This window comes from Panthera onca, chromosome D3 (assembly GCF_046562875.1).
Source record: "Panthera onca isolate mPanOnc1 chromosome D3, mPanOnc1 haplotype 2, whole genome shotgun sequence".
Lineage (NCBI taxonomy): Eukaryota > Metazoa > Chordata > Mammalia > Carnivora > Felidae > Panthera > Panthera onca.
This window is the reverse complement of record NC_138350.1, coordinates 30,426,837-30,454,761: the sequence shown is the minus strand read 5'-3', so window position 1 is coordinate 30,454,761 and position 27,925 is coordinate 30,426,837. Positions and strand designations below refer to the sequence as shown.

At 37.3% G+C, this 27,925-nt stretch overlaps 2 protein-coding genes across 9 annotated transcripts in view; one reads left to right on the top strand and one right to left on the bottom strand.

The window, feature by feature from the left end:
• The window catches only part of MIMS1 (mitochondrial inner membrane scaffold 1), a 28,983-nt gene extending 16,712 nt beyond the window's left edge, over positions 1-12,271 (bottom strand). Inside the window, exons 1-3 of one of the 4 annotated variants that reach the window (XM_060613142.3) lie at positions 12,057-12,271; positions 9,837-9,925; positions 8,073-8,148 (exon numbers count right to left, since the gene is read on the bottom strand). The gene's annotated coding sequence lies outside the window, so the exon portion shown is untranslated. The remainder of the gene's footprint in view (positions 1-8,072; positions 8,149-9,836; positions 9,926-12,056) is intronic. The other 3 variants (XM_060613140.3, XM_060613141.3, XM_060613137.3) reach the window with 3 other exon arrangements.
• Positions 12,272-12,387: 116 nt separating this feature from the next.
• RNMT (RNA guanine-7 methyltransferase) overlaps positions 12,388-27,925 on the top strand; it is a 45,821-nt gene continuing 30,283 nt past the window's right edge. For 3 of the 5 annotated variants that reach the window (XM_060613132.2, XM_060613135.3, XM_060613134.2), the window contains exons 1-7: positions 12,388-12,470; positions 15,046-15,500; positions 17,140-17,275; positions 20,278-20,403; positions 22,928-23,043; positions 24,743-24,924; positions 25,479-25,643. In XM_060613132.2, coding sequence (XP_060469115.1) covers positions 15,084-15,500; positions 17,140-17,275; positions 20,278-20,403; positions 22,928-23,043; positions 24,743-24,924; positions 25,479-25,643 — 1,142 coding nt within the window. In that variant the 5' untranslated portion in view covers positions 12,388-12,470; positions 15,046-15,083. Of the gene's footprint in view, positions 12,471-12,538; positions 13,065-15,045; positions 15,501-17,139; positions 17,276-20,277; positions 20,404-22,927; positions 23,044-24,742; positions 24,925-25,478; positions 25,644-27,925 lie in introns of those variants that run through there. The other 2 variants (XM_078435473.2, XM_060613133.3) reach the window with 2 other exon arrangements.

The following is a 27,925-nucleotide window of genomic DNA, read 5'->3' as shown; positions in this document are numbered from 1 at the left end:
ATGACTTAATTTTCGTGAGCAGGCAGTAGAGTTTAACAACTGAGAGTATCCAAGAGGTCAGACTGCCCAAGTTCACATCCTGAAAACACTATAACTATAAACTATCTACTAATAAACAAGTTAATTAGCCCCCTTGTGCCCTGGTTTCCAATTTGTAACATGGGGTTAATAATAGCACCTTCTTCATAAGGTTACCAGATGAAAATAAATGTAAAAATGTTCAGAAAATGACTAGCATGTAGCAAGTGCTCATAAAATGTTACAAGTTATTATTGTAAGTAAACAAGATAGTCTGTTGCCCTTATTCACAGTGAAAACAGCCTAAGGATCAGTGCCTGAGCTGAACAGGGATTATACAGGATAAACGAAAACAGTTGCCTAGGATGGCTCTGGCACAAAACTTGAAAAACTATATGAAACTGTACTAATCAAACCAATAATATCCAGTCTCTTAGGCATAGGCCCAAGACCAGGCATGAAGCAGCAGTAATATACATGTCTGAAAGTCCGGTCTCTCATGTAGCAATTCTGAGGCGAAGATGAAGACATAGTGGTAAAGAGTAAAGGTATAAAGCTTCCAGTTTCAGGATGAATAAATCATGGGAATAAAAGACACAGCATAAGGAATACAGTCAATGATACATTAATAGTGTTGTACGGTGACAGATGGTAGCTACACTTACGGGAGCCTAGCATAAAGTATAGAATTGTCAAATCACTACCTTGTATACCTGAAACTAATGTGACATTGTATGTCAACCATACTGAAAGAAAGAAAGAAAGAAAGAAAGAAAGAAAGAAAGAAAGAAAGAAAGAAAGAAAGAGAAAGAAAGAAAGAAAGAAAGAAAGAAAGAAAAAGAAAGGAGTAAAAGTATAAGGAAGCAGTGGGAACCAAAAAAAGAGAAGCCAAGTTAAAGGAATGATAGAGAAGAAAGAATGGATTGGAACAAATGCCTTTGAGAAAGCACAAATGTTAGAATGCTGTTGAAATTCTAGAGAAGCTATATCCTCAAATTCCAGTTCCATGAGGCAAATGAATTAGTTCATGAGATTCCTTTACTCCCTCTGTATCCTAACCAAACCCACACTGCTTAAGATTATATGAACATGTTTCTGTTCCTCACAACCTGGAACACTAAAACATTCAAACAGCACTAGAAATACAACTGAGTGCAAAAGGAATTAAGTAATTTATATTCCATTTTTATATACCAAATAACACGCTAACTAAAAAGACAGTTGAAAAAAATTCCAATAGCAAGATTTAGTTTTCTATTGTGTGAATTCAAAAAACTCTTGTCAAACAAAATCTTACTTGGAAGTTCAATAAAAATAAATAAATCAAAGCAAAGTTGCTCAGGTTAAAGCAGGAGTGGGAGGAATAGTCTTCTGGCTTGTTTCAAGTCCTCCAGCCCACAGGGCACTGTCACAGATGCCTTATGCAAACAAAATCACAAAGTAGACAAATCCTCTATAAAGAATGGTTCTACTTTGGGGCACGTGGGTGGCTCAGTCAGTTAGGCATCCAACTTCAGCTCAGGTCATGATCTCATGGTTCACTGGTTCGAGCCCCGTATCGGGCTCTGTGCTGACAGCTGAGCCTGGATCCTGCTTTGGATTCTGTGTGTCTCTCTCTCTGCCCCTCCCCTGCTCACACTCTGTCTCTCTCTCAAAAATAAATAAACATTAAAAAAATGGTTTACTTCTTCTAACTACCATTTTCCTGCAAGTCACAGCACAGCACTAATTCCTTCTGAAGTCCCTGAACCCCACAAACTACACAGAAAATTGCACTGAAAATGTAGATACTGGAATCTTCTTTTTCTCTGTGGACTTTAAGTTCCTGGAGACTGAGGAGTTTGTCTTGATTCCCAGTAGTGACAGGGACTAGTGCAAAACCTGGCATCCAGTGGGTGTTCAACTAATTCAATTCCATGAATGTCAACAATCTGTCAGTTTTTAAAAGACTTGATTTATCTCTAATAAATGACTTCTAAATTCAGTGTAGCATCTTCAATTTGGACAGTTTTGAGCAGTTAATAACTATAATATGTTAAGAGCTTGAATGGGAAAAGTAAACAACATATAATGTAAGCAAAGTGGAAATTCAAAGCATCAAAAGGAAATGTTACAAAACAAATACACTGTAACAGAAATGAAGAATGCCTTTAATGAATTCCTGGTGGATTTATAATCCACATACCCAAGGAAAGAATCAGTGAACCTGAAGGGATGTCAATAGAAACTTGCTAAACTGAAATGCAAAGAGGAAAAAAAAAAAAAATGCACCCTTTCCCCATACCAAGACACATACAAAAATACCAGAACAAAACATCCAAGCATATGGGACAACTTCAGAAGTTGTAACATACACATGGTAGGAATGCCAGAAGAACAAAGAAAGAAGTAAAAGAAATATCTGAAGTAATAATACATGAGAATTGTCCAAAATTACTAACAAACACCAAACCACAGGTCCAGGAAGCTCTGAGAATCAAGTAGGATAAATATCTAAAATCCCTATCTGGGCATATCATATTCCAGTTGCAGAAAATCAAAGACAAAGAGAAAATCTTGAAAGAATCGGGGGTGGGGGGTGGACCTTACCTAGAGGGGAGCAGGAATAAAGTTAGAGCCAACGTCTCATCAGAAACCAGGCACAAAAGAAAGTGAATATTTAAAGTGCATTCAGAAAAATTATCAAAGTAGAATTCTGTATGCAGCAAAATTATCCATCAAAATGGAAAAGAAATAAATTATTTTATCAAATAAAAAAACCGGAGGGAATTCATCGCCAATACACTTGACCTTCAAAAAGGAAACAACATGGAAATTTGGATCTACATAAAAAAAAGAAAGATTGACAGAGAAGGAATCAACAAAGGCAAAATCTTTTTTATTATTAATTGATGTAGAAGATAACTGTTTAAAGTCATACTAGTAATACGTTAGGTGATTAATAGCACATAAGTGAAATGAAAGATAGTGTTGTCACAAGGAATTGAGAATACCCTATGATAACACTCCACAGTAAGGCACATGTAACTACACATGAAGTATTATAGTATCATTTGAATATGGACTTAAGATGAGATAAAAATGTATTATGAACTCTAGAGGAAGAAAAATACTATGTGATCTCACTTATGTGTAGAATCTTAAAAGAAAAAAGAAGAGGAAATCTGAACTCATATAGAGAACAAATTAGTGGTTGCCAGAGCCTGGGAAGGAAGACATATATGGCAATGGATGTTAAACAGACTTACTGTGGTGTGCATTTTGCAATATATACAAATATTGAGTCATTATGTTGTACAACTGAAATTAATATCTTATATGCCAATTGTATGCCAATTAAAAAATAGATGTTCAACATCATTTGTCACTAGGAAGTTGCAAATTAAAACAGTAATGAGATACTACTACACACCTATTAGAATAACTAGTATTCAAAACACTAACAAACACCAAATGTTTGTGAGAATGTGGAGGGAATGTGCTGGTGGGAATGCAAAATGGCATAGGCAATTTGGAAAACAGTTTGGCAGCTTCAAAGAAAGCTAAACATAGGCTTACTGTATGATCCAGCAATAGCACTCCTAGGTACTTACCCAAATAAGTTGAGAAGTTATGTCTACAGAAAAACCTCCCACACAAACATTAATAGCAGCTTTATCAGTAATTGCCCCAAACTGGAAACAACCAAGAAGTCTTTGATTAGGTGAATGGATAAGCATGCTGAGTACCTCCAAACAACAGACTAGTATTTACTGATAAAAAGAAATGAGCTATGAAGCTGTGAAGCCATTAAACGACACGGAGGAATCATGTTGCCTAGTGAAAGAAGTCAGTCTGAAAGGCTATATACTATATGATTCCAACTCTAACACATTCTGGAAAAGACAAAACTACAGAGACAGTAAGAACAGCAGTGGTTTCAGGGGCACCTGGGTGGCTCAGTTGGTTGAGTCCGACTCTTGGTTTCGGCTCAGGTCGAAACCCGTGTTTCGGTGCTGACAGCACAGAGCTTGCTTGGGATTCTCTCTCTCCCTCTCTCTGCCCCTCCCCCAATCACTCTCTCTGTCTCTCTCTCTCAAAAATAAATAAATAAAACTTAAAAAAAAATTAAACAAAAAAAGAACAGCAGTGGTTTCAGAGGCTGCACAGTGAGAGAGGGAAAAGATAATTAGGTGGAGCACAGGGCCCTTTTAGGCAGCAAAATATTCTATATGATCCCGTAGTGGTGGATAAATGTCATTATACATTTGTCAAAACTTACATAAATAATTGTACAAGACAAAGAATGAACCCTAACACAAACTGTGGACTTCAGTTAGTACTTCAATTCTAACAAATGTGCCACACTACTACAAGATATAGGGGAAACTGTGGGGGTAGGGTTAGATAATATGGGAATTCTCTGTTATTATCTGTGTTCCATGTTTCTATAAACCTACACTTGTCTAAAAAATAAAACCCATTAACTTTTTTTTTTTTAAAGTACACTATGTGGCCTTGCCAGATACAACTCATATTTAGTACAGCTTTAACCTGAAGAATAGGTATGAGGAAGGGATCAATTGTAGAACTCATCAAGCTGAAACATAACAAAAGGGATAGGAAAAGAATTGCCTCTAGTTATACAAACCCTCTCAATTACTATCAAACAGGAGGACACTCAAATTTGCTTCTTTCAATAGATTAATATTCTAATTTGTTCATTTCAATCTCTTGTCTTAATCACACCTTGACTGATGCTTAGAAAAAGTAAAAGCATGCAAGTTTATTTGTAGTATTTTCTGGGCTGTTACTCTCCTCCTCCTTAATGCATTTGATGCCTTCAATTTAATTTATATTATAAAATCCACCTCCTTCAACCTATTCTGCTTTTGAGCTTTCTAATACAAGAACTGAGCGACATATACAAGCTGTGGTAATGATGGAGCCATTGTTAAATTCTTAACCTTCAAGAAAAGTTAAATCATGCTGCCTAGTGAATTCCTAAAGAATTTCATTAATAATTGATTTCCAGAGCAGTCTTAAATGTGAAATGTATCATTTGTATAGAAAATCAGTGATTTTTTCCAAAATTACCATGTAAATATATTCATTTACATAAAATGTTTATATCTTTATGTCTTTACAGAGGGTCTAAATTTCACAAGGCAAACCATGGTGATCTGTAATCCTAACACTGGTCCAGAATCCACATGGTTCCACTTCTACTCCCTTCTTTTCTGGGCTGGCAGGTGTTATCCCATTGCAATGGGAAAAAAGTAGGCTTTGCAATCAGAAAGATCTGAGTTCCAACTTTTCTGGCATTACTTTACTTAGTTTTTTTCCTTATCCCTAAAATGGGGTTAATTACACTTTTATCATATGGTATTTATGACAATGAAATGAGATACAGTGTTAAGCATCTAGCATTTAGCATGCTGTAACAATAATTAGTTCTAGTTTTCCTTCTTTACCTTCTCATCTGTCAACCCAGCCAAATCAAGTTTGTATTCTTCCTTCATCTAAACTTTTACCATTACTCCATTTGGATGACCCATGCAAAATCCCAGCTTCTTTAGCAATGCATTCCACCTTGAAATTATCTGATATTGCCCCACAACTGAAATCCTGAAACTACACTATCCCACTCTCTGCAGCCTCTACTTTGAGCCTTCACTCCCTTACCTTCTGGATTCTAGTTCCAAGGCCTTACCCCACCCTACCTCCTTTTTTCTTTCAAAATGTAACAGCTCCTCCAGGTTTCACTCAGAAGTCTTTATCCAGCTTCAATTCTATAGTGCATTACTTGAATTACTACTCTGTCAATCTGTAATACCAGCCCACAAAATCTAATCTGGAACTAGTCCAACTATCTGTTCTTCCTACAACTACATCTCAATAGCTGAGCACTAACATAAATCACACAACTGAGTAGATTAGTACCAGCATACACTGAGGGTAAATTACCTGATCTCAGAGAAAGGCTCTGAATGTTATGTGACAATCCACAATGGTTCTTGATCCAATCAGCTTCCCTTTCCCTTTCCTCTCAGTGACCATTCCACACCTTTCCCAATTTCTTCAAGCCTCTTATACTTTATTTTCAGCCTCATAACATAGAAAAGATACAATCATCTCTCCTATTAAATTAAATTAAAATTCTACAATTTCTCTTACAATAAGGGCATAAGTACTTTTGCCTCACATAACCTCCTTCCTTTCCCTCTCTGAATGCATCACCCACTCTGTCTTCTCACTCTGCTCCAGCCACGATGGCCACCCTTACAGCTCTTCCAACAAGTTAAAGAGTATTGTAGGAATTTTGCATTAGCTGTTCTTTCTGCTTGGAATAGTCTTTCTCCAGATGTCTGCATGGCTAATTCCTTCACTTCCTACAAGTCATTCTTTCTTTTTTTAACGTTTACTTATTTTTGAGAGACAAAACCTGCTTGCACACAAGCAGGGAGGGGCAAAGGGGGAGAGAGAGAGAGAGAGAGAGAGAGAGAGAGAGAGAGAGAGAGAATCCCAAGCAGGATCCACACTGTCAGTGCAGAGCCAGGTGCTTAAATTCACAAACTGTGAGATGATGACCTGAGTCAGATGCTTAACCAACTGGGCCACCCAGGCGCGCCAGTACAAGACTCTCTTCAAATGGTATCCACTTAATGAAGTCTAACCATCCTATTTAAAATTGCAACACCACTTCCAATCTTCCCCTCCTCCCCAACGTCCCAATCTTCCTTATCTTGCTCTGTTTCTTTTCTCACAGCACTTACCTTCTAACATCCTATATAATTTACTTATTTATTGTATTTACTACCTAATGGTCCCACAATAAAGACAAAACTATCCCACCTTCCCTTTAAAAACAAGCCAAAGTTATTAGGAATGAATTTTCTCAACTTCAGCCTTGCCCCTTTTAAAGTTAACTACATCAACACCCAACTCAGAATCCATTAACTTCCTCAGAAAAGGAACTATCTCAGCTCTCCACCATGTTCCAAATCTAACCTCTTCCTGTCTTTTCCAGGACTCCACTCAACCACATTTTCTTTATATTTTTTTACTGCTATTCTCCTTCCTATGTACTTCAACCGCCCTCTCCTCTGGCTTCTTTCCTTCAACATATAGATATGCCATTAAGAAAATAGGTCTCTCAGGGCACCTGGGTGGCTCAGTCAGTTGAGCATCCGACTTCGGCTCAGGTCATGATCTCACGGTGAGTTCGAGCCCCACGTCCGGCTCGTGCTGACAGCTCGGAGTCTGGAGCCTGGAGCCTGCTTTGGATTCTGGTCTCCCTCTCTCTCTGCCCCCCCCCCCTTTTCGCACATGCGTTCTCACTCTCTCTCAAAAATAAACATTAAAAAAAATTTAAAAGAAAGAAAATAGGTCTCTCTGTAATATCTGCCCAATTTCCAATTATCCTCACTGTATTTAAGGATCCCTAGTTCATTGGCAGCAGTTTCTGCTAAAACTCTTGACCCACAGAGAAGAGCAATACCATAGTTCTTCATGGATGCTGGGGTTCTCCTCACCAATTTATTTCTCACTTTCATGGTGAAAGGTATCTCCTCTAGACCCTCCCAGAGCGGGTGAGTTGTTCTTACATGATTAAGACACCTTACCATTCCAATCTCCCTAGGTCTCTGGATCCATTTCTCTGTAATATAGCAAGGCAGGTCTGGTATTTTAACTTCATTTGGGGGGGGGGGGTCACCTTTTGTCCATGCTTCAGCCAACCAACCAAACCCCTAAGGCTACAACAGTGAATCCAGAATCTTTGCTTAGTGGTCCCTATTATCAATAAATTTGGCCTTGTCCAACTTTATGTTCCTTCCACCATTATCCCCCACCTTTAATATCCATTCCCACAAAAAATCCCCCAGATTTCTACATGTATAAGTCAAAATAAATCATGTGGTTTTTAGAGTGCAGTACACCTCGTTCTGGAACACACTTTGTAGCTTCCCCTTGAGGGCCTGCGGGGACTTGGGAGTCTACTTATAGGTCTAGAAACAAAGAAGGGTGGTAGGGGTAGTTCCTGAGGAGAATCAGTTGTCTTGCAAGGCAATTACCTCAGGGAAGGTACCATTACAGGGACTTCCCACAAAGCAAGGTTAAATTCTTCAAAGAGGAGTGGAAGGACTGCTTCTACGGGCAAAGACAATGGATTAAAATTTAGGCGTTCAGTACCCCATTCCAAATTTAAGGATTACATTCCTTCTCAATCAATGCCCTCATTTTAATAGCAGATACTCTGCTATACATTGTAATTCAGCCACTTTGCAGGATGAGACTTTGGGTTTGGTTTTCAGCAATCTCAGCTCTGCAATTACAGGAGATAAGTTTCTTTAAGGCAGATATAAAAAAATTTCAGGTTATTTATGTAGAGTTTGAGCTGGGAATCTGAAGACCTGAGTTCATCCTTTTCTTTTCCCTTTCCCCAGCACAGTTAGTAGCCAGCAGTCAGCAACCAGTCTCATTATACTTATTAATTTGACAAAAATGTTTTAAGTCATCAAATATGTGATCATCCCATCCTTATCTTGTATAAATACTTGCAAAGGATGGTGATGTTCTGGGTTTTGCATATTTCTGTTGTCACATCACACTATGGGCTATCAGTGCCCTTTTCACTTATTAGTGCCTTTAAATCTAATTAGATTAGAAAGGTAATTCCAGGAACATCATAACCAATTCAGAAAACTCATCTTCAAGAATCTGCTTCTCTAGAACCACTCTCAGCACCAAAATTTGAATCAGGCAAGTTTCTCCAGAGATACAGAACCAAGAGAAAAAATTTATACATACATTTCTAGCTATCTATCTTTAGATTTATCTGTATTTAGATAGACATTTCTATTAGAAATCTATTATTATTTATCTAAATACATAAATATTTAAGATTGGCTCACAAAATTGTGGGGGCTAGCAACTCTAAAATGTGTTGGGTAGATCGGCAGGTTGGAAATTGGCAGAAATCAATGCTGTAGTCTTGAGGAAGAATTTTTTCTTCTTGAGACACTTCAGTTTAAAATTCAGGTCTTCGGGGCGCCTCGGTGGCTCAGTCAGTTAAGTGTCCGACTTCAGCTCAGGTCATGATCTCATGGTTTGTGGGTTCAGGCACCGCGTCAGGCTCTGTGCTGATAGCTTAGAGCCTGCAGCCTGCTTCAGATTCTGTGTCTCCCTCTCTCTCTGCCCCTCCCCCACTCATTTTCCCTCTCTCTCTCTCGCTCTCTTTCTTCTCTCAAAAATAAATAAACGCTAAAAAAAAAAGTCAGGTCTTTAATTGATTGGATGAGGCCCATCCACATTATTGAGGGTAATCTCCTTTAAAGTAAATTGATTGCAGATGTTAACCAGATCTTTAAAATGCCATCATAATAACACACAGATTAGTGCTTGATTAAATAACTAGGTGGTATAGCCTAGTTAAGTTGACATATAAAATTAACATCACACATAATAAACTTACATTTTTCAACCAAATCTTACTTTCAACTATACCAAAAATCTTTTGAACAAGAATATCTTATGTGCTCCAAAAATGCAGTAAAATTTCAGCAGGAACACTTTGGCAAGTGTACTGGAGGAACAGTCCTTCCTCCAAGACTGGAGAAACAAAACTTCCATAAACAATTCTCTCCCACCTCAAAGAATACCATCATCTTTAGGAAGCTATAAGATTGTATCAACATTTACAATTTTTTTATGTTTCAAAAATGTGATCTTCAACTACACAACAGAAATCACACTTTAAAATTATACTTCTGAGAGCTATCATTTTGGAAACTAATGACTTAAAAAGAGGGATGGTATCTACTGAATCTGTTGCTTACCTTTACTTTGACCAAAAAACTTGCAAGTTACTAGTCCATTTCCTTTCACTGACAAAAGTATAATCCAAACCAGGAAGCAGGCTGGATGACTAATGAGCCAAATAATCAAAACAGTGCATAAAGAAATCTTATAAATGAATTGAAATAAATCTTGTATGTCCTTTAAAAAAAAAAGGATTTTTACAAAACTTTTCTTGGTAATTCACTCATTCAATCATCACCCAAGTATGCCAGGCACTGTTCAAGGCACTTAGGTTAAATCACTGAACAAAATGATGATCCTTGCCTTGTTGGGAGCTCACATTTTAGCAAGTAATGTCTTTATCGAGTTATTTTCTCTCTGAATATAATAACCCAAGCACTGGGAAGAATCAAGAAATTTTCTGAAAATCCATTATGTGCCAGCCAACTTCTAGTTCTGAGCCTGGCCTTCTAGCAGGCAGGGTTTCATTGTTAGCACAGCTTCTGGTCTCTGGAACCAGCTTGCCTGGGTCCAAATCCTAGTTTATTACTTCCTAGCTTCATGACCTTGGCCAAGTTACTTAACCCTCATCTATAAAAAAAATAAATAAATAAATAAATCACAGCAACTACCCCACTGGATTATGTAAGAATTAAATGAGTTCAAATATGTAATGCACTTACTCTGGCACACAGAAAATACCAAAATATTTGCTATTATTAATTCAAATTTCAGAAAATCAGACATTATTCAGGCAATAATGGGGGAAAATAACAACAATAGTAACTTTTAAAACATTTTTGTCTGGGCCATTCACTCCTTCCACTACAACTACATTCAAGCGTTCTTCCTCTATTCTCAATTTACTGACTTTCAGTTAAGTTTTATAAAATTTACAAAATGTGATCTCTATATATCTCATGCATGACATCAATTCATGGTGGAGTTTGCATGCACACATATTTAAGAGGTTTTTAATCTAATGAAAAAATTTCTTAAAAAGTCAAAATTAGATTCATTTTCCCTAAAATTACAACAGCAATTATCTCAAGAAATTTTAGCATCAGAACCAGTAAATATGGCCATATGATAGCCTAGTTTTAATGCATGGATATGTACATAGTACATTCAATCCCTAGGACCTATACCTTTGCAGTTCTCAACATTCAGGAACTGAAGTTAATTCTCAAAACAGCTCACTCCATACAATTAAAAACACAAGCACAGTCATCTGAAATTGAAGGTTCATTCTCATTTGTTAAAAATAGGCCTCATTCTTGGTCCAAAGTTTATAGAGGGTCAACAACCTCAAAAAAGGTTAATGCCCACAATTTAGAAGTGACTGGATTGGAAAGTACATGCTGCAAATGTTGCCACCCCCACTGCAAAGTCTCAATGTAACTACCTACTGACAAGGCAGGCCACTAAAATACGTTTTCAAAGTTGCTTTTAAAGGGATCAATTTTGGTAAAGAATTCAAGATGAACTGTAAATCTAATCACGTTTTTATACCCCTAAGATGGGGGTGCTGAGGCACAACAACGTTAAAATATGCACGCCATCAGTAACTTTAGTTCACAGATACAGTTTTGACCCTAAGTCCCTGGTTGAAAGACCTGAACTATGGAAATCCCAAGTTTCAGTACAGTGGGTGCCATGGGCTCTCCAGTGGAAGCGTGAGGGGATGGCCAAAGTGAGTTTTCCCCCCCAACTATCCCATACCAAAGTCCAACCAACACAGAATAATACCACAATGTTTCTCAAGAATAGGGATGCGCTGCCCCCACTCCAGAATCTGACAGATGAGAATGGCCTCCTCAGCGGGAGGTATGGCAGGTCTTCCCAAATACAGCGGTAGGGAACGACCTACTAGTCCCTAAGACGTTGCTCATTTTTAAAGTAACTCCAAGAGCGGCGGCTCCCAGGCCCCTCCCTCAGCCGTCTTCTGACGAAGGGAAGAACAGAGGGCAAAGGGTTAACAAAGCACAAAGCTGAAAAACTATCCCCAAACCGGATTTGCCGAGCCAGGGGCCTTACAGAGAAGGGCGGGGGTGATCTCTTTCGGCCGCCAGGGCTTGTGGGCAGGATAGTGTGCAGGACCCCGGCCCTGCAGGCGGTTTCCCGGCACCGCCCGAGGAGCGGTGGTCGCCGGGCTGGTGTTGGGGTCACGCCCCAGGTATTTTCCCTAACATGCACCGAATTGAAGGTGCCCTCTCGACCCCTCCCTCAGTTCCTTTCAGGTCTTGGGCCCGGGCTACCTCTTAGGACGTTGAGGCCACCGCGTTTCCCGCCGCACAGGCCGAAAGACAGCTCCTCTGACGCCACGGCGGTGTCACTCAGGAGAGTGACCTGACCAAACGTGGGTCAAGATGCCGGAACCCACCCGGGTCAGGCAGACTCTCGCCGCTCCCGCCCCGCCGCGCCCCCCCGGGGCCCGCCAGCCGCGCCCACTAGCAACGTGCTCGCCACTGCCCGAGCCGCTCCGCGCGTCCCACAGCTGACCCCCGCGCGCTGCACGACGGGACTCGTAGTTCCGGCGCAAAGGTCGTACGACGCTCCACTCTCCGCGGAGAGCGACGTCACGTGATCCGTCCACTCCCCGGAAATGGCGTAACAACAACGCGTGGCGCCGACGGTCGCTTCCGCAAACAGAATCGTGGAGGGATGTGTAGGTGAGTGTGGCGGCTGGGACGTTGGCTCTTCTTTGAGTTTAGGCCCTCTGCTGCCTTCGCTATTGAAGGAGGACTCCAACTCTTGACACGCGCTCGCTTCGCGTTAGCCCTGTTCCTTCAGTACCAGTAGCGAGGGATTTATTGTGCACTCAGCCAGGAGCTAAGTGGGCAGTACTTGTAGGAGTTGGCGGGCTCTGTTGCTTCTCCAGACCGAGCGAGCCGGGATCTGGAGAAGCCAGAATTGGAGCCTCAGGCCGCACCGCAGTGGTGCCGAGAAGGCGGGTTGGGGAGGGGTTGTCAGATCCTAAGAAGCGTCTGTAATGAGCGGCGGTTTGGAAATATGGACCCGAGGTTTAGTAAGAGCTAGGCCGCGCCAATGACGGAAGAGGGTGAACTTGTCTGAAGATTTCCCTTCTCGCCTCTGTTGCGTCTTCCTAGGCCCCCGAGTTGACCCCCATCTAGCAGGCGGGTCGGGGCGGAACACTTACCTGCTTGAGGTTAAGCCGGGTGGCCCTGGCGCCCTACTCGGTCGTTCTTTGGAAAACTGAAATGACGAAGACATGGCCTGCCTCAGAGGTGTGACTGGAAAGCCAGGTCGAAATGCCTATTTGGATATTTAATAAACTTCCATCTCTATGTCAGTTTACTCAGTACCTTAAGCTCCTTCCTTGAGGATTCTGAGGGGCAGCTTTCTTTAGTTTGGAGTTTATTCATGATTGCACTTTGATGCTCAGTTTCTACTCTTGCCCACCTCTGCGGTTCTTTGAAATTTTATGTTGTTTATTCTGACCTATTCGATTTTTTTTTTTTTTGACATCCCTTTCGTGGTAATAGAGTTGCCTATAAAATACAATCCACTCTTACTCCTAATACTAATTTTAGGCGCTGATTGCAGCCAGCGATGTTAAATCACATTGGTTTATTGGAATTTAAACCAATTTTTGTTTCCTTAATAGGAAATAAGTGGCAGGGTGGAAAAGATAGGCATTTGATAATTTTGTGGCCAGTATTGCAACATAATGATTTTAAGTGGTTATTCTGAAAATTACATTTCTGGGTGATTTTTTTTTTCTTTGATTCAGTTCTTCCTAGTTTGGCACGTCTTGGTATTTTGTTACCTACCCCTTGGTTATTGAAAGCTAATATCCCTTGAAACTTTTCCTGGTTTATAGTGACTTGTTTTTACTTATTCCCTTAAGCAACCTCATTTCTTACTCTATTTCTTTACTCAAAAGACCTTTTCCCCCTTCTTCATAATTTTCAGGTTCTGAATTTGCTGAATTTCATGGATTTTTTGACTGTTGCTCTCCCTTATCCATTTGGTTTGAATAATACAGCCTGACATTTTAAAAGTGGTATTTAGGCTGTAAGCTTCTTGAAGACTAACCAAATAGTGCCTTATTGAGATCCTTGTAGTAGGAGTATAGTGAAATTGTCAAATGACTTAATAAATTTCTGTTCCAGGGCGCCTGGGTGGCTCAGTCGTTAAGTGTCTGACTTTGGCTCAGGTCATGATCTCACTGCTCATGGGTTTCAGCCCCGAGTGTGGCTCTGTGCTAACAACTCAAAGCCTGGAGCCTGCTTTAGATTCTGTGTCTCTGTCTCTCTCTGCCCCTCCCCTGCTCACACTCTGTCTCTCTCTCTCTCAAAAATAAATAAACATTAAAAAAACCCTCAAAAAAAAATATTTCTGTCCTATAGTTCACTTATTTCTGTCCCCCTTCCATTTTACACATAGGTCTGTGAACATTTGAAACGGACTTAATAGTCATTAAGTTGCAGGCTGGGTCATGAAACTTCTTGTCCAAAGCTATTTATACTGTCTTTCCTTTCCAATTCTGACACCGATTATGAAATAAGGATTTCAGAAGTTAACTGTAGGTTCCCAGACTTTTCCTGTTCTTGGTGCCCTTAATATCTCTTGATTATTTTTCTTAGTTAACCATGAAGGATTACTAATGGGATGTATACACCTGTCAGGTACTCTCAAGCTTTGAAGTCAGATTTGACATTGCCAACTTCATTTCCTGATTCACATTGATTTCCTGTGGTACCACCACAACCTCAGCTTCACAAAGTTCTGATGTCATTGAAAGGAATGTAGTGCAGTCTATTCATTTGAAACCTCTATTTGAAGCTGTATTTGTGATATCTTCCAGATGTCAGATATCATGGTTTCCCTTAAAATTTTAAAATACCCTGCTGTACCTGTACAAGTTTGCTATAGTGTCCAGCTCACAATTTGGGAACCAAGGCTATAAAGTAAAGATCAGAGTAGAAATGAAACTAGTGCTTGTATAATACCCCCACTTCATCTGTCAGTTTCAATGGCAGTAATGACTTTTATGGATAAGATTGTATAAAGTGTTTGGGGATTATAGTTAGTACTTGCATATTAGCATATTCAGAGATTCATTTGTAATATATACTAGTTAATATTTTCAATATTCTCTCTATAATGAGATTTTTTAACTCGTAGTTGATAACTGAGATTAAATGGCTAGCTTCTGGTTAAAATTGTTTTAAAGTTTCAGCCTTGATGTTTACAAGTAATATCAAACTTTTGCCATTCCAGTGTTAGTTCATGAAGTTTTACCATCTAAGTAATCAAAAATGGAAAATTCTGTAAAAGCAGAGTGTGAAAAGATCTCTCTTGAAGAGGCAAAAGCATCAACAGATTCGGAAACAGAGTCTTCATTCAGTATTAATGAAAACACAACCACTCCTGGGACTGGGCCCTCTGAAAAGTCTCCTATCTGTGGACACGTAGACACACCAAAAAAGAGAAAAATGGAATTTGAAGATGATATTGTAAAGGAAAGTTCTAGTTGTGGGGAAGACACTCCAACCAAGAAAAGAAAACTTGATGCTGAAATTGTTCCAGAGGAAAAAGGTTCTGGTGATGATGAAGGCATTTCAAGGAAAAGAAGAATGGAAACTGATGATTTTCCAAAAGATGAACCTTCTACTGGAGATGGCACACAGAAAAAGAGAAAAATAGAACTTGAGGATGTTCCTGAAAAGCAAAAAGTATGTTGAATGTGTTTTCTTTTACTCATAATGGAATATGTCACATTGGAATGTGGAGCAGCTGTGAGAGAATACTGTTTTTTACATAATTGTAAACCTTAAGAATATAAGTTTGTAATTATTTTTTATCTATTTGTAATAAATAATGTCTTAAAAGATAGAGTAGGTTTTTAACTCTGTAATTTAGTTGCTTTTATTTAGATGAAACTTCTAATTGAGATAATTTTTGTTATTTAAGAACTCTTATTTGACTAGAAACTTGAAAACCAGTTTTTATAGTTTGCTTTTTCTCGGTGTTTTAAAAAACCAGTTGATACATTTTTTTTCCTTTTTTCTTAGGTATTCATCACTTTCTTGTGTCCTAAATAGTAGAGATTATGACTTAAGATGATAAATTTCAGTATTACACCCAGCTTTACATTCCTTTCTTTAAAAACATTTCTTTTTAATGTTTTTATTTATTTTTGAGATAGAGAGAGACAGAGCATGAGCAGGGGAGGGGGCAGAGAGAGAGGGAGACACAGAATCCGAGCAGGCTCCAGGCTCTGAGCTGTCAGCACAGAGCCCAACGTGGGGCTTGAACCCACGGATTGTGAGATCATGACCTGAGCTGAAGTCGGACGCTCAACCGACTGAGCCACCCAGGCACCCCTACATTCCTTTCTTAATGTGATTCTTTAAATGATATTGTTTCTAACTTCTCATTGGTGTAGTACATGCAATTTTAAGGCTGATATTTAGCATGGATATTCTAGAACAAGGAACAGCAAGTTCTTTTCATCTGGGAATACCATATTATGAAGGAATCTGAGGCAGAATCTAGATTTGAATAGAAAGAGTACTTCAGTGAATGAGTAAAAATTCTGCCATCAGTCTTGAAAAGTAAGGTGTCAGATAGGCCAGGCATTTGTCGTTGGTGGAGTGTGAATTCTTGTTAACAGAGGGGAGCTTGTATTATAACCACAGTTTTCAAACTTTATTAGCAGCAGAACCTTTTTTTCAAGTGGAAATCTTAAACCTGATATGTAAGATAGGTAAAAGATGAAGCACTTTGGTTGAACGGGGAAATGTGGGAATTTGAAGCCCTTTACCTACCATAGCATTTTTACAAAATGCTTAGTATCAGGTAAGGAGCACAAACTGAAACTTTGGAGTTAGATGAAGAGAAAAAAAAAAAAAAAAAAAAAAGCCACAAAAACAGAACCATTGACATGAATACAGCTTATTGAGTTCTAATTCCTTTATTATTTAATGCTTATGTGAGTTTTAGGATAATATAACTTATTCCTATTTTATTCTCTTATAGGAACCCCATCCACTGATGGACATTTATTGAATTGAAAAAATCAGAACTCTGGAAGAGTACTGGTTTTATTAAGACATTGACATTGACACCAAAATTATACAGATGAAAGATCAAGATGAAAATTTTAAACCAAGAGATGTTTTTAAATACAGGAAACGGGGGAGAACAAATCTTACATATGATTATAATTAGTAGGATTATGTGGTCAATGTCACTGCTTTTTGAAGTTTACCAATTTTATTAGTATTTTATCCTTATGTAGGTCAGATGCTCTTTTAAGGCTTATTTTGCTATGTTCTGATCCTTAATTTTATTCCATTCTCTTATTTTCAGAACTTAGAAGAGGGACACAGTTCAGCAGTGGCTGCCCACTACAATGAACTTCAGGAAGTTGGTTTGGAGAAGCGTAGCCAAAGTCGTATTTTTTACCTCAGAAACTTTAATAATTGGATGAAAAGCGTCCTCATTGGTATATATGATTGATTTTTTTATTTATAGTTTGGAATTTTTTATTTTAGCTTATGTCTCTTTTTTTTTTTTTTTTTTTTTCTTTCCAAATGGTTTTACATTAAACTACTTGGTCTTTCATTCCTATTCATTTAATTATCCAACCTTGACTTGGTAAAATTGGAGCAAAAATGAAAACTAGGCCTTTAAGATACATTTTTTTCATATTTACTTTTGGAGTAAATAAGATATTGCTGAGTGTTTAATTGATATTAAGTTCATAAGTTAACCAGGCTTTCAAAAGGCAGTATGCTCCTTTTATACTAAGAATTAAGGTTACCTAGTGCTATTAAGTAATTATTCTATGTTACTCTAATAGTTTTGGACCAATGACTCATTGTTGGATTAAGCATTTAGCTTCTATTAAGTCAAGAAAATGGGCATTGTCATGATTTTTCATCTCTAGGCCTTTAATGAGTTGGTAAAGACGGTGGTATCACCACATATGTGGTAATTTTTTATTGAACTTGTACAGTGTTTGGAGAAAAGTAAAGTTTACTTTGAGGCTTGATAAAGACATCCAACTTTTTGGAGCCAGCCAGCATTTTATTTATGGAAACTCATCTTTAAAATTAAAATGTGGGGTGCCTGGGTGGCTCAGTCGGTTAAGTGTCCGACTCTTGATTTTGGCTGAGGTCGTAATCTCGAAGTTCATGGGATCCAGCTCTACACCTGCTTGGGATTCTCTCTCTCTGTCTTTCTGCCCCTCCCCTGCTCACGTGCATGCTCTCTCAAAATAAAAAAAACATTAAAAAAAATTAAAATGCAAATCAGTGGAAAAATATGATTCAGAACATATTTATTACTCTATATATTTAACATATTAAGTAGATTCTTAGGTGAGTTTAGAGAATTTTTAAAAGCCAGTGTGTTTTGAAGTTTTTCACAGTAAGATTTTGTTTTTTGTTTTTTTAATTTATTTAAAAGCCAGCCTCAGGAAAAGTGAGAATGCTTTTGTGATGACACTGGAAAGAATGAAGTGCTAATTATGGAGACTTTTTAGTAGTTTTGATGATAATTTACTAATTTATTTTACTTATTTTAAAGATTTTATTGTTTTAGTAATCTCTAAATCCAATGTGGGGCTTGAACTCACACCCTTAGGTCAAAAGTCACATGCTTTACTGACCGAGTCAGCAAGGCTTCCTAGTAATTTACTAATTTTTAAAGATACCTTATTCATTCTGAATAGTTATTAGGAGTGGGAACTAGGCTCATTATTTCGAACACATATTAATATTTTCTATCTCACTTTTGTTTTTCATACTCATTTTATTACAGAAATATGACTTATTTGTCTCTGCTAGTTTTCAGCTAGGGTAATTAAATGTTGCCTCCCAATTCCTACCCGCCACACCCCCCTTTTTAAGGTTAGTATTATGGCATTTTTAGTCTATACTTTTAAGGTAATCTTTGAACCCTAATTCTCATTTCTTTTCAGTTTTTCTTTTCCATTCCTCATCATCATCCGTAACATAGATAACTTCTTCGGTATTTTTTCTGATGTGTCATTTGTTCTTGTATTTATTCATTGAATAAATATTTTTAAGTTCATCTGTATTTTTTACATCGTTGTATTATTTTTATAATCAGGGAAACAGGTCATTTTCAAAAAGTCATAAGTCAGATTTAACAAATTTTTTCTCCCTGCATATTCATGCTATTCTTTCTTCCTTCAGCAACTCTCTCATTGGGTGCTTTGCTGTCTGCACCTGTCTTTCTGATTCTTTTGCCACAGTGTGGTCTGTGCCAAGTTCTGTCTTTGGCTTTTTCCTTTCTCTTTTTAAACATCCATTCTTTGTCATTCATTTATTATGCTATTTAAGTTTTCTAGGGGAAAATTAAATATAGAACACTGTGCTTCTGTCAAAGTTACTTTAACATCCTATGGACAGTGAAAGGCAGAAATATTTACACAGAGTATTTTAGCAGTCACAGTAGTACACACATGAAATAGGAACTGTTAAACTCAGAATAATAAGGACAAGAAGAGTAGATCTAGGATTCAGCATTGTATCAGGTTTTTGAATTGCTGAATACTTCAGTTTTTTAAGAATATTAATAGGCCTTTAACTGATATTTGAACCATTTGGCTATTGATACATTGGACCATACTGATACTATTTGTTGGTTATTAATGTGATTTGGTAGATTGGGATGAAAGATTTTTTAGAGTGGTTTAAGAATTCTGATGATACTGGGGCACTGGGGTGGCTCAGTTGGTTAAGTGTCCGACTTCAGCTCAGGTCATCACCTCACAGTTCGTGAGTTCGAGCCCTGTGTTGGGCTCTGTGCTGACAGCTTGAAGCCTGGAGCCTGCTTCAGATTCTGTGTCTCCCTCTGTCTCTCCTCCGCTTGCACCCTGTCTCTCTTTTTCTCTCTCAAAAGTAAATTAAAACGTTTAAAAAAAATTAAAAAAAAAGAACTCTGATAGTAAAGTTAAGAGGTATGTATAGTTTTGGGACTTATATTTGTTTCTTATATTTGTTTTGGTGGTAAGCCTGACACCTTTTTTGAAAATCAAGCACTCTATGACCCCATAATTACTTTGATTTACGTAGGCATATTATAAGCTAAACATTTAGCTTTCGGAAAGAGAAAACTATAAAAATTACGAGTAGGTTTTTTCCTTATCATGAGCAAGTGTTGGATTTTCTTGTATTAATTAGAATTTAAAATGTCTGCTATTCAGTGTTGAATCAAATTCTAAGAGTAACCTTCAAAAACCTGTCTTAACTTTCTAAAATACCAGGCACATACTCTTTTATCTTTAATGCTAGAGGATGAACTTAACTAACTCTTAGTCATATTTTGAAATGTTTACCAAAAGTTATAAATTACATAAATTAATGTTTAATAGTTTATAGTAAATGTCAGGCAGAAGTTAGTAGGTTTTTAGGGGTTGCAGTTGATGCTGTAGTAAAAATGGAGGAAAGATCATTTCTTATGACTTATTTCTTTTAGGGGAATTTTTAGAAAAGGTACGACAGAAAAAAAAACGTGATATCACTGTTTTGGACCTGGGATGTGGCAAAGGTGGAGATTTGCTCAAGTGGAAAAAGGGAAGAATTAATAAGCTAGTTTGTACAGGTAAGGTAAATAATGGTGTGGGGAAGAATAATTCGTGATCAGTCAGGTAAATGGAAAATAAGCAGGATCTCATTATCACATGATACTAAAAGATCTTATAAGAAGATATCTGAGGCTGTGTGTGAGATGGGTGTTTTTTAAAAATGAATTATGAGACTTTACTGATGGTATTATGCAGTATAGTTAATGAGCCTGGTATAACTTGTCCTCCCTAAAAGGAAGGAAGTAATCAAAGATAGAGTCATGTCTAAAACACAAACATGAAAAGACTTCCACTGGCCAAAGATAGGACAATTTCATCATCAAAAAGAATAGTGATTACAGTAGATTGAAACATCAAATAAAGGGGAAACCCCCCCCCCCCCAAACCCTCAGTATTCACCCTTCGAGGTTGCTATAGGAAACTTACTCATCATTCTGAAATCCATAAATTAAGGGGTGGGGGCTGAGTATGTATCTTCCTTACCTTATGTGAACTGTATTTCAAAGTAACCAAATGGTTGACAAAGAAAATTCCTCTTAACTAAAAACTCCTAATGAATAAATGCAGGAGGAATGATGAAAATCACTATTTTCCACCCTCAATGAAATAATAGATCTAAGCAACAATCATAGAAGTTGCTAAATCTATTAGGTGAAAAGTTGATAGGAATTTAATAACTGAATGAATCAAGCTCCTGAACCCACTGGTCAGTCTTAACACTGAAGTAGGACAAGCAGATGTTATGTTCTTCCAGTGCAATGAAGTGTACAGCACCATCTATATAAAGTTACCTATTTTGACACTTCCCAAATTTTTGGTTTTACGAGTGCCATACGCCTTTATTTTTAAGATTGAGGATGAGAAAACTTTTGTGTATGTGCCTATATCTATTGATTATAGAAATTAAAACTGAGAATTTAAAGAATATTTTTCATCAATAAAAAATAAAGTTTAGTGACAAGACTAAAAATATTTTAGTCTTTAAAAATATTTTTCCAAATCCCTTTAGAGTATAGAAAAATAGGAGACAACTAGATTTTCATACCTGTTTCTGCATTCAGTGTGTTTTGATGTGTTATTTTATTTGATGAATAGTTGTAGTGAAGGAGTATTTTAACACTTTTCAGATAATTGAGCATATTCATCTTTGATATTATATCAAAACTCAACAGATAGGGGCGCCTGGGTGGCTCAGCCGGTTAAGCGTCCGACTTCAGCTCAGGTCATGATCTCGCAGTCCGTGAGTTCGAGCCCTGCGTCGGGCTCTGTGCTGACAGCTCAGAGCCTGGAGCCTGTTTCAGATTCTGTGTCTCCCTCTCTCTGACCCTCCCCTGTTCATGCTCTGTCTCTCTCTGTCTCAAAAGTAAATAAAAACGTTAAAAAAAAAAAATTAAAAAAAAAAAAACTCGAGATAGTAGTTCCTTACAGATAGTTATAATGTGGCATCTGAATCTGTATCAATGAACTTTTTATATTCTGTTACATTTAAATCCATTGGTCTGTCTTGCACTTTGAATGGATCTTTTCCCTGTAAGATTTTGTAATATTTGGAAAATAATGTTCACTGAAGTTATGCAGACCTTCTAAATGTTGACATCAAGAAATCACATTTTTTTTAATGTTACCATCAATCAGAAAAGTTTAAGTGTTGGGAAGATGCCCAGCCTGTGGTGGTAGATAGAAGTGTTTCAGATTGTAATTTTTCACTTGAAATCTCAAGTTTTATCATGGGTAACAAATACTGTCCTTTGTTTTCCTTGAAGTGGAGGTTCACTTTGTTCATTTTCAAAAAAATGTCTGCCAAATCACCAAGTCTAAATAACCGGTTTATCTGTCACTGGTTCTTTCAAGTGAAAACAATTTTCTATGAAAAAAGTGTCCAGTGCAGCTCACAACACAGTCACACTGGTCCTGTTCAAACTTTGTTAGGTAGCACAGATACTCTGTTACTTTCCATTTCATCACACAGAATATTGAAAAAGAGCTGAGCTTTATCAAGAGCATTCTTAAATGAAATTAGTTTTTGGGGTTTTTTTGTCCATGCTAGTTTGTAGTGGTGAAGAAGATATTAAGTATTACGTGTACCATTTGGTGCTGCTACCTTGTATTCATGATAAGGTGCCAGCATTTTACTTTTCATTGCTTTTGCACCATCAGTGCAAATCTCAACATGGAAAAAGCAAATAACATTCTATTAAAAAAAGCAAACTTGATATTTTCTGAGCTGGGCACGTAGTTTACGTTTTATAATTCAAATTGGAGTCTAAATTTTCTACTTTTAACTTGGAATAAGCATTTAAAAATAATGACGGGACGTTTCTGTTGTCAGTATCTATTGAGAAAGCTTTTAATCCTTTTAAAAAGTAATAGGATATTTGCATTTGAACAGAGACTTTCTTTTGTTTTGAAGAAAATAGAACCTCCTTGCTTTTACTAAGGATCAGTTTGGATTAATGTGTAGATTTGTTCCATCTTTGCATTTACATTTTATTTCTGTAGGTCTTTGCCAGTTACTAATGTCTGTCCCTTTCTGCCTTGCAGATATCGCTGATGTTTCTGTCAAACAGTGTCAGCAGCGGTATGAGGACATGAAAAATCGTTGTCGTGACAATGAATATATTTTCAACGCAGAATTTATAACTGCTGATTGTTCAAAGGTACAGAATTTTTTAAATTTGTCTATTTATGTATTTAATTAATTTATTTATTTTTAGAGGTGGGGGTAGTGGCAGAGGTGGAGAGAGAGAAAGAAAGAAAGGGAAAGGAAGGAAAGAAAGAGAGAGAAGGAAAGAAAGAGAGAAAGAAAAAAAGAAAGAAAGAAAGAAAGTCAGTCCCAAGCAGGCTGCATGCTGTCAGCACAAGGCCCAGTGCAGGGCTCCATCCCGCGACCTTGTGATTATGACCTGAGCCAAAATCAAGAGTCAGATGCTCAACTAGGTACCCTTGTCAATTTATGTTTTATATTTTTCCTTTGGATAAATTATGTGTTTTAAAAATCAGTTCATTCTTTTAAAATGTGCTTTGAAACATTAAAAATCTCAAGACATGCATTTTCAGTTTCAACTGGAAATTCTATTAATGATAAATTTTCTTAAATGACCCACTGAGTATTTCTGGGAACTTTTTGCTTTTAATAATTTGAACTCTTGAAATCACTTATTGCTTTTCCATTCAGGCAAGATTTATTTTCCGGTATTTTGAAAAAGAACTGAACTTATGTTTTGTTTACAGTATAATTTATTAGGGTAGTTTCCCAGCATATCAGAGTTTGGTGCTTTCCACCTTCCACCTGTTTCTGAATTTCTTAACAACTATGAAGTTTAAGAACTACAGTGGCACTTGAATAGTGAAAGTCTCACCTTGGCCTTTAATGCTTTGTCTGACTCATTTGCTCATTAAACTATTATAGCTATCTTTAATCCTATACATTTTGTTTGCAGTTGTGAAAGTGAAATGGAAAAGTGGTAGTATACTGCTAGAATGTCAGAAACCTTTAAAAACACTTCTGCATGTTTATAAAGTATCCCAAAGGCCAGCTTTATGTTTTTTAAACATACTGTTAAAGTTACTGTTCAACATCATTTTACTTTAGCTTTTAAGTAAACCAGATAAAAGCATCAACTCTTTTAAATGTCATACTTGGTTGATAAGTTTTTAAACATGATTTCAGAATCCCTAGTTTTTAATTACTTTATTGAAGGAAAAGATCATTTTATTGTGGGCCTTATTATACATAATGAGAGAAAAGATAGGTGGTTGGGAGGGGCATGTCTACTTTTGTTTTAAGGACCCTAATTCTGGGATGCCTTGGTGGCTCAGTCGTTAAGCGACCAACTTCACCTCGGGTCATGATCTCATGGTTGGTGAGTTCGAGCCCCCCATTGGGCTCTGGGCTGGCAGCTCAGAGCCTGGAGCCTGTTTCGGATTCTGTGTCTCCCTTCTCTCTCTGCCCCTCCCCTGCTCATGCTCTGTTTCTGTCTCAAAAATAAAAAATAAACATTAAAAAAATTAAAAAAAAAAGGACCCCAATTCTACAAATTATGTTACTAAAAATTTTTTATGTTGTAGTTAGCTTCAAAATCTTGACCCATTGTATTTTATTTTTTAATATATTTTTTTTAATGTTTATTCACTTTTTGAGAGACAGAAACAGAGTGTGAGCAGGGTAGGGGCAGGGAGAGAGAGGGAGACATAGAATCCAAAGCAGGCTCTAGGCTCTGAGCTGTCAGCACAGAGCCCAACACGGGGCTTGAACTCATGAACCGTAAGATCATGACCTGAGACGAAGTCAGATGCTTAGCCAATTGAGCCACCCAGGTGCCCTGTTGACCCGTTTTAATTTTTAATTTGTTTCAGGAACTTCTAATTGACAAATTTCGTGACCCAGAAATGTGCTTTGATATCTGCAGTTGTCAGTTTGTCTGTCACTACTCATTTGAGTCCTATGAGCAGGCTGACATGATGCTCAGAAATGCTTGTGAGAGACTGAACCCTGGAGGCTATTTTATTGGTACCACTCCCAATAGCTTTGAACTGATGTAAGTACTTTTGATACATGGCTTATAAGCTACTCAGAGTTAAGTTTTTTTTTTTCCTTAAGTTTATTTTGAGAGAGGGGGAGAGAGAGAGAGAGAGAGAATGTGTGCACAAATGGGGAGGGGCAGAGAGAGAGAAGGAGAGCCCTACCAGGGGTCAATCTCATGAACTGTGATAAGGGCTGAGCACTTTGGTAATGTATTTGAGTAGATACTCAACATTTAAGGTCAAAAAATAGATATACAGATGGATCTTTAAAACATTTTTATGTATAAATTGGAGACCGATGCTATATCCAGCCAGAGGTTATAGTGCTAGACAAACTCCGGATCAGATACACAAAGACTTACCCAGGAGTCATGAGTGGTGAAACCAATTTCTAGCCTAATTTTATGAGTGTAATTGTTCATTATCTTTTACTTTATTGCTTCTTAAAAGTAGCTGAAATCCAATTAAAAATCCGGTAGTTTTTTCATATGCATAATCTGATCAAAATAAGTCTAAGCTAATAACAACTTTAATCTTTTTATTTTGTTTTGGGGATAACCTTTAACAGAAGACGCCTTGAAGTTTCAGAAACAGAATCATTTGGAAATGAGATATATACTGTGAAATTTCAGAAGAAAGGAGATTATCCTTTATTTGGCTGCAAATATGACTTCAACTTGGAAGGTGTTGTGGATGTCCCTGAATTCTTGGTCTATTTTCCATTGCTAAATGAGTAAGAATGTCATTAATCTGTTATTCTTCTCTTTTTGCCTTAAGAGTGAAAAAAAGGGGGAAAAAATCAGTCTTTCCATTCATTCCTTACTTTACATAGAACCCAAAGAAAAAGTATAGCCTTGTAAAGAAAAAGAAAAAAAAAAAATAACGTCATATCCAGTTTTGTGCCATAGGTCTCTAATAGCCTTGCTTATTTAGTTTTCTTTCATCCTTAGAATTACTTTATCCTGTAGGTAAGAAAGGAACCTGTTGCCTTCAACTTGTGGCAGAAAATACCTTACATTGCAAATAGAGAAAGATTTTTTAAAAAAACTATTAGTAACTTTGGTAATATAAAATGATCCTCTTTTGACAAGGATAGGTATTAAAAGTTGTTTTACATTTCACTATAGCTTTGAAATTGCCTGTGTCTCACAGGCAGTGTTAATAATAATATCCTGATTCAGGAATGTATTCACTCGTGCACCTGGACCTAAGAGTCTTGGCAAACTACAGACATAGGGAAATTTGGGCTATCCAGGCTTCAAGGACTTATGAGACCCCTGGGCCTTGGAGGTTTCCCTGAGACGGAAAGTGGAAAAGTCAAATCTAAGGCCGTGTCACAGTTGACCAAACCTAAGTTGATTTCGTACTTTTAAAGACAAAAGTCTTTTATTGAAGAAAAAGCTTTATTTGCTACTTATTTTGAGTTGGTGATTACTTGAGTTGTGCCTCAGTCAGCTTATAAAACTATAGATACAAGATTTTTAGGATTCTACAATATATAAAAGTTTTATACAATAGTATGAGAAAATCAAATAGCATGGGACTGAACATGAGAAAAATGTTATGTACAATTTATATAAGCTGTAAAATTTAAAACTTTAAATCACTTTTCCCCCCTTAACATTAGTAAACTCTTGTGAAATGTTTATGCTCTTTCTAAAAGAAGAAATTAAATTTTTTTAGTATGTCATTTCGTATGTTTAGTATGTTAGCTTGGTGTTTTTGGTTAACAAAGTTGGTGATTTGAGTAGAACCAAAAAGATAAAGGCTATAATGAAACTTTTTTTAAATGCTAAGGAAGCACTAGCAGTCTTTTGTACTTAAATTGCTTAATGGTGATGCATGTGTAAAGTGTCAAGTCATCTCTATAATATCTAAAGTTTTAAAAAATTAATTACTAAAACAGCTATACATTCAGTGGGACAATCTGAAAATGCACAGGATTTTGAGATGCCCTTTTGCCATTTTGTTAAGAAACTGATCAAAAATATAATTAGCTTTTTATATGGCAAACCCATTCAAATTGGTCAAACTGAGTCTCAGTTCTTTGTAATTATGGTATTTCTCAGGCATTAAGCTTGGTTTTATTTCTAAAGCCTTATTTTGTAGATTTATGAGTTTCATGAACTGCCAAAAATAGAAGAGACTCTTTTCTTTGCTCATGTTGTCTTTCCAAGGAAGGCTAATTCAAATTATGGGGAGGCCTTACAGATGCCTCTTACATACAAATCCAGTGGCTCTCAAATGTTTCCATTCTCTCTGTTCCCTCAACTGTCATCTCGCAAGTCTTCTCGTGGACTCTTTCAGAATTATTTTCCCTTCATCTCCTCCTTTATCTGCTGCCTGAGATCATATATGAATTTTGATATATATATATATATATATATATATATATATATATAAAAATTATATGTGTGTGTGTGTATATATATATATATATATATATATATATATATATATAAATTTTAACAAATGCAGTGAGGAAAAAAACGAGTATAACAGGGAGACCTAATGTAATTGAGGATTTTGGAGTCCACCTAGGAAGAAGTGATGTTTAAGTCAACATCTAAAGGATGAATAGAAGTTGGCCAGTTGAAGACTGGAAGGGAGAATGTTCCAGGTATAAGTGACAATATGTATGAAGGCCCTGAAATGGGAAAGGGCTTGGCTCTTTCAAGGAGCTAAAGGAAGGCCATTGTGTGGTCATAAGGAATGAGGGCCCAAGTGGCTCAAGATAAGGAGCATTTTCCTTTTTTTTTAAAGTAAGCTCTACACTCAGTATGGGGCTCGAGCTCACAACACCAAGATCAAGAGTTGTATGCTGTACCAACTGGTCCAGCCAGATGCCCTAAAGCAGCATTCCTTTATAGATGAGTGCCTTAAAGGCCATGCTGAAGCCTTTTGAATTGTGTGCTGGAGATCCAGTGAAGGGCGTAAAGGGGGAAAGTGACATGTGTGTATTTTTGAAAGCTCAATCTGGTTGCAGTTGAAATATTCATTGAGGGAGAGTAAGAA